Source organism: Adiantum capillus-veneris, chromosome 20 (assembly GCF_014529385.1).
Source record: "Adiantum capillus-veneris isolate H3 chromosome 20, ASM1452938v2, whole genome shotgun sequence".
NCBI lineage: Eukaryota > Viridiplantae > Streptophyta > Polypodiopsida > Polypodiales > Pteridaceae > Adiantum > Adiantum capillus-veneris.
In genome coordinates this window covers 31,981,469-31,988,922 of record NC_140950.1, presented here as the reverse complement: position 1 = coordinate 31,988,922, position 7,454 = coordinate 31,981,469, and the positions used below count along the sequence as shown (strand labels likewise).

The following is a 7,454-nucleotide window of genomic DNA, read 5'->3' as shown; positions in this document are numbered from 1 at the left end:
ATAAAGGAGGTCTTAGCCACCCTGCCAACTATCTCACCACCTAAGTGGGGTGAAAAATTCTATGTCACCTCAAGTGTGGGTGATGACTCATTGGGGGCTGTGCTACTCCAAAAGGATACAACGACATCTTTCATGAGGCCAATCTACTTCTCTAGTCGAATAATGACAACATCAGAGAAAGGTTTCACCCATGTGGAACACTTAGTCCTAGCTCTTAGATTTGCAACTACAAAGTTTAGGTCATATTTGATACCTAAGCAACTTGTGATTCTAACCACGGATGAGATATTTCCCTATGTTGTACAACACATGGATGTGTCTGCTAGCATTACTAAATGGCTAGTTCGTCTACAAGAATTTGACTACACGGTACAGGTGGAAAACATGACAAGGGAAATCTTGGGGGGACTCATGACCTACCAAGTCTTTGAAAGGAAGGAGAATCAATCTAAAGGGGAAGAAGTTCGATTACTTCCAATACCACCGATGGTAGAAGGAGCACACACTCTCTACTTTGATGGAGCCTACAAGCAAGCGTCCGACAAAGCAGCTGGCATAGTGGTCTTTGATGACAAAGGGGTAAAGGTATTTTCGTTGGGCCAATTGTTAGATTCACATTCTAACAATGAAGCTGAGTACGCAGCACTAACCAAGGGTCTACAATGGTGCGTCTCGCAAGGGGTACAACGCCTTAATGTATTTGGGGATGCTCTACTTCTGGTAAGGCAAGTAAATGGAGTATGGACATGCAAGAATCCTAGCTTGAGGACTCACTTAAGCAGTGTAAAAACCTTGTTGGATAAGTTTGAAAAAGTTCAGATACACCATATCCCAAGGGCTCAAAACCATGAAGCAGATGCCCTAGCAAGTGAAAGACTGCAAGAAGTGTTGGTTGGGGCTATAAAGCTAAAGCTCTCTCTATTTCAAGGTAGTGATGCCTTACCTGACATCATGCTTTTTTTGGAAACAGGGGAATTCCCATCAGATTTAAAAAAGGGACAAAAGAAATGGCTGACGCGGAAGGCCACGAGGTATCGGCTCATCAATGACGGTTTGTACTGTAAGGGTAAGGACCAAATACTCAGGAAGGTCCCTCTCTCTCATGAAATCACGGGAGTAATTTCTAGCTGTCGCGATGGGGTTTGTGGTGGTCACTTTTCCCTAGACATAACAAGTAGAAAAATCTTGCAGGCTGGCTTCATATGGCCTAGCCTCAACCGTGATGTACACCACTAGTGCAAAACGTGTAAGTCGTGTCAAAAGGCCGGCACTAGGTCACTTATGCCTGAACCACAGACACCTATTCTTTCATATGGACCATTTGAAAAGTGGGGTATTGATGCCATAGGACCATTACCTAGGGCCAACTCAGGAAAATTCTACATCATCATGGGGGTCGACTACATGACTAGATGGGCAGAAGCTACAACCACTACTAGAATCACAGCGGTAGAGGTGGCTAAGTTCATCTACAAGCACATATGCTGTAGGTTTGGCACACCATTAAAAATCATCTCTGATAGAGGGCCAGGTTTCAGAGAAGACTTGGCACGATAATTAATGCAGAAACTTGGCATTACAAGGAGGCACTCTTCACCATATTACCCTCAATGTAATGGCCTAGTTGAAAATGTGAATGGAATGGTTTCTAAAATTATTACCAAGCAGGTAAACAATCATCCTGGAGACTGGGATAAGTACCTACTACCAGCTTTGTGGGCCTACAAAACCTCATTCCGTACATCCTTGGGATTCACACCGTATCACTTGGTATTTGGTAAGGAAGCAATCTTGCCCATTGAACTGCAACTACAAAGTCTCAGAGTAATGTGCCAATGGAAGCTACCAGCTTATGGAAGCTGATGGAAAACTTCATAAAACCAGGGTAAATGGTTGGAGGCTCAAACCTTATTTTCTTCGATTTGACCAGGCTCCACCTATCAACATTCCAGATGAGGATACACCATCAACCGCCACCTCCAACAACAATGATCAAGCAGATGAGCTAGAGACATGAATGCCTCTAGCCAAAAGGGGAGGGCTAATGATAGCCGATTTTCAGAAATCAAAGAAAAAAAAAGAAAAAAAGTTATTTTTCCTCTGCTAGAGCATTGGCAACACCGTCGGTAGACTCGGCAATGCCCTGGTCCACCTCACGGCCCTAGCTCGTCCATAACACAGCCTAGCAGGCCGCCCTCGGTTTCACTCTCCCCTCCCTCTCTCTCCCTCTTGTTTTACACCCCTAGCGGGCCGCTAGTTTTGTAATATTCCCTCTCTCTCTCTTCCATTATTTTCTCTCTCTCTCTCTCTCTCTCTCTCTCTCTCTCTCTCTCTCTCTCTCTCTCTCTCTCTCTCTCTCTCTTTTGCTCGTCCATATCCCAGCCCTAGCGGGCCGCCATATTATACCCCCATCTCCCCTCTCGTCCACACAGCCTTCGGCCTCACTCTCCTCCCCATACCCCCCTGTTTTCTTCCCAGCTCTGGCAGACCCCCCCCCCCCCCCCCCCCCCCCCCCATCTTCCCCTCCCATTATCTCTCTATCTCTCTCTCTTGGGAGAGCGATCCCACAGACAAAAGGAGAGAATCTCTCCCTCTCTCTGTCTCAATTCACTCCCCTCCACATAGCCACTCTTTCCCTATCCTATCCCCCCCCCTCACTCACACACTCTCTCTCACTCTCTTCCACGGTGGGAACCCGCCATAAGGAAAAAATACTCTCTCTCTCTCTCTCTCTCTCTCTCTCTCTCTCCTCTCTCTCTCTCTCTCTCTCTCTCTCTCTCTCTCTATAAACTCCAAAACCCCCCTTATTCCGTTGACTATACCCCCCCCCCCCCCTCCTTCTTGCCCTCGGTCGGATGCGGGCCACTCGAGCCATGCTCTCTCTCTTGCTCCCGGACCCAGCCCATGCGGGCACATTGGAAAAAGACGCCACAACACACACTCTATCTCCCTCTCCCTCCCTTGCCACTTCACCCCACCCTCACTCTCTCTCTCTCTCTCTCTCTCTCTCTCTCTCTCTCTCTCTCTCTCTCTCTCTCTCTCTCTCTCTCTCTCTCTCTCTCTCTCTCTCTCTCGCGCGTTGTGCATAGGCCGCTATCTCCTCACTCTCGCTCTCAGCCCGTAGGCACTGCGTTCTCATGCGCTCACACACACACACACCCTCCCTTCCGCACACACAGCGCCCTCGCACACACTCTCCCCATCTCTCATCCTCGCTGTTCTCTCCAGTAAGAACCACCAAAAAAAATATATGTATATATTTATATATATATATATATATATATATACGTAATATACTTCCTCTCGTTCCCACGCACATTGGCCGACACACACACACACACACACACACACACACACACACACACACACACACACACACACACACACACACTCACTCACACTCCCGCACTCACACACATACATATACACACACGCTGTCGAGAAATTTGCGGTCTTGCCAGGAAAGCACCGGGCTTATGGCTGTGAGAGTTTGTGAGAGAACTCAACAAAAACTATATGAAGGAGTTAAACCATAGATGCCATGAAGACTAGGGTTTGGAAAGAAGTGCAATCAAAGAAGACTCACTCTTTCTCTCTTGCACTCACACACACAAAGAAAGAACACAAAAGAGAATGTCAAAACAATACAAAAATGAAAACATCAAGGCTATGGTCATATCGTATCATGGGTAATATGAAAGGGTTAATAGATGAGTTAATGGCATTCAATCTTGGCTGACCAAATAGGCTACGAATTGTTCTTTGGAATTATAGTTTTGTGCTTACCATAATATATATATTTTGTCTAGTGATTTGGGATTAATTGTGTGTACAAATCCTCTTGGTTCATAGCAAGATAACTACGCTTACGTCAAAAGAAAAGTTATAGTCTATGAGAGGTAGTATGATGGGATCCGGTGATAGAAGTATTTCATTAAGCCTTTCTGGGCCAAAGAGAAACACTATACGTTGCTGAAAGTGTATTTTTTGGCTAATCCATACGTTAATTCTAATAGATCGTACAGAGTAAAAGCGATAGAAATGATCATCATGTGGGTTATTCATCTAGGATAGTATGTGAGAAATGTAGATATGAGAGAAGTGAAGAGATGAGAAGTTTCCCTCCCAAGCCCTATTCTTGCCCGTAGGCAATAAGGATACTGCGGGGAGAGACGTACCTCTAGCAAAGAGAACCTAGAGAGGATGAATTACTAAGAATGAGAGAGATAGGTTTGGTTAAGGAGATGAGATTAGATACATATATATATGTTGGATTAGAGATGAAAATGAAAACAACAAGAAATCAAGAAAACATCAATGTAGAACACATCTTACTTGAAACCCTTCGGCACCATTATTGATGGGAGAGAGAAGAAGAGGGGAGAATTCAACGTTGATTGATACGCCAAGTACAACACCTTTTTTGATTAGAGTTGATCTTCCAAGGATAGCGTACAAGAATGGCTAGTCTTCCTCTAGGAGAAAGTGTAGGCTTGGGCTTATGTTAATGGGGCTAAGTACAATTAGGCATTACTACTCACTCCCTCACGAATTCCTCTCATCAATGGCTTGAATGCTTGAGTTCTTTTTTTAAGGAAGAAGAGGTCCCCTTTTATAGGTGAAGGAAACCCCCAAGGGTTTACACAAGAAGAGAGGAGCCAGTGTGAATAGGAATTGGAAAAGTTGGAAATGAGCTGTCCCTGCATGATGTGGGCAGACTGGGGTCCGGTATTTTGATCATATCTCCTCAACCGTGGTTCCAAATAAAAAAGTAAAAATATGGGCAGAAACTTCAGCTCATTAGCTACGATTTTCATTTTAAAATTATTTTCCAATTTGGATTGGAACCTTGTGTAAAAAATTCATCAAAATAGGGTCCATTTATGGCAGCAAAAGTCTTCCCGTGGTCCCCTTAGCCTAGACTTTAATTTAATTCCAAAGGACACCTCATGCCATATGAAAGCATGACATTTCTCCTTGACAAAGTTTTGTAATCATGCTTGCAATAATGCATTAAAATAAGTGTATCTTTGAAATCATGCCACCTAGTGTCCCACTAGGATTTGATTCCCTCCTAGTAGCTATTTAAAAAGAAATATAAGAAAAGTATAAAAAATACATAGAATATATATATATATTGGAGTTTACCCTAGATATAGGATCTAGCTAGGGTGTGAGATGATAATGAGATAGTAGAAATAAAGAATCAATGCTTTTTGCCCCAAGTTAAAGAGGCGGAGCTATTGAGCTTTTTCCATAGTATTTTCTGATGGTAAAGTAAAGATAGGTTACCCTTGAGAAAAATAATAGGATGAGATAGAAGGCTTATTATTATACTTAAATATGCATATGTACATTATAGGAAAGATAATTATGTATCTACAAAGTTATAAGATAGATCTTGTAGCATGCGTTCCCACTATGTACGTGTCACAGCACGACAACGCGTATACGCACACCCCAGAAAATACCAAAAACAAAAGAAATCGAACGACATCGACATCAACAAAAGAAAGAAGGCGGCCAAAGCACGCGTCGTCGACATTGAAACAAGCAAAGGCGCTGAAGGCATGCCCCGACCAGCATCGAAAGGAGGTAACTCAAAACATCTCGGCTTCTCACAACAAAAACCGACTCTAGTAGCACTAAAACCACACACCGACCACCCAAACCATCGACAAAACCCGTATAAATACCCTAAAACCCCACTCTTTCCTAATAACCTAGCCATGGCTAGTGGATTGTAAAAAACTCTCCCCAACCCCACTCTTTCTCTCTCTATTTTTACCTTCTCTCTCTATCTCTCTTACTAGAGAGGCATCTAGGCCTTCTACTGCGACCAGAGAATATTTGCAATGACTAGTGGGTAAGGACCACCTCTCAAGCCTATATAAAGAGGCCTCCGCTTAGCACAAAGGACACACAATACACCGAGGAGAGGAGACACCCAAGAGAGAACACCCAAGTGAAGGAGGGGCATACTAGTTCCATGCACTCTTTAATTTAAGCACCACTAAGCACGTAGTGTACCCATGCTTGAGAGCTAATGGCATCATGTTTGGTTGCAAGCTTTGGGCACTTAGCATTGGCAAAATCACCATTCTCCCCATGATTCACCACACCTCGTTGAGTTATTAATCACGACCACTCTATGCACGTGAGGTAGTCGCTACTCTCCCACCAAGCAACATGAGCACGCTTGGATTGAAGGTATTAACGCCACGCCACCTTGGCTTGCTCTCAATGTTGGTGATTGAGGTCGACGGTGGCTGCATCGTCTTGCTATTCTCCCTCAACTAACCCTCCCGCTAACTCCAACCTCACCGCGCACCATATGGCGCTCGTATCTCATGTTGCATCCCAAATGCCAAGAGCCATGTTTGTAGTCGTCAAGACCACCACTTGTAAGTATCTTCATCACCAATAAAGGGGTGTAATTTTGTCTTGATCTTTGGGGTCCATCCTCTATCCTGAATTCCCATGGTTACGGGATGTTTCGTCTCTTGTATATCACCCTACTCATGCTCCATTATGTGCAATCTCTTCCGCCAATCACTGTGTGCCCTGTTCCGAGATTTTCACATATCTCTCTTGTGCACATACTAATGATTTGTGATGAGGCATTTCTCTACATGTGAACGGTTGTTACAACACCATTTTGTGTTGACTACCTAGAGAGCATTTCACGTTTGCTACCCTAGGTCATGTATGTTTGTGTCCTAGCCGCATCTATGCTAGGTGGTGCCCCTTCCTACCCATAGGATCACTCCTACCTTTAGATGATGCCTGGGGATGCTCAGGCTATGTGTGGTGTAGAGGCCACCCCATATGGCACGTCATTTCTGGCCATCAGGACAATCTAGCTAATGTATTGATTGGAATGGAATATGCCAAGTATACCCAGCAGGATGTTCTCTTTATGCATGTAGACATTGAGAAGGCTTTTGATACAGTTCAATGGGATGTTATTGCCACTACAATGCGAGACCTTGGTTTTGGCCCAAAGATGGTCAATGTTGTGTATTTCTTGTATGCTCACAGTACATCTTCAGGCCTCCTTGATGGAGAGTTGATAAATCATTGGCCTCTTGGATGCTCTATCAGACAAGGTTGCCCGCTGAGCACATTGTTGTATGCCATTGCCACTCACCCTTTGTTATTATATTTGGATCGCTTGACTTTCACTCAATCGTCTCCATGGGATGAAATTACCAAATGGGAAAGACTTCATAGGTCAGGCCTATGTTGATGACTCGTTGTTCATGCCCCGCAATAACCAAGATGATGTGCGTGAAATTATGCAGGCATTGGATACATTTGGCTTGGCAACAGCCCTTAAGGTTAATTTTCAAAAATCTAAACTCTTGCCTCTTGCTCTTTGTGACTGGCATCTTCTTTTGTGGCCTGGCGAGATTCGTGATCCGCATGTGGTGGTCAGGCACTTAGGATATCCC

At 44.2% G+C, this 7,454-nt stretch overlaps 1 protein-coding gene across 1 annotated transcript; it reads left to right on the top strand.

The window, feature by feature from the left end:
• Nucleotides 1-411: 411 nt before the first annotated feature.
• LOC147432328 (uncharacterized) lies at nucleotides 412-3,032 on the top strand (the record flags this gene model as incomplete). The annotated part of the gene is given in 4 exon segments (XM_086491908.1): nucleotides 412-489; nucleotides 2,258-2,369; nucleotides 2,488-2,841; nucleotides 2,953-3,032. Coding segments are annotated over 4 exon segments (624 nt in total), but the record flags the coding sequence as incomplete, so codon positions are not given.
• Between the last annotated feature and the right edge of the window lie 4,422 nt (nucleotides 3,033-7,454).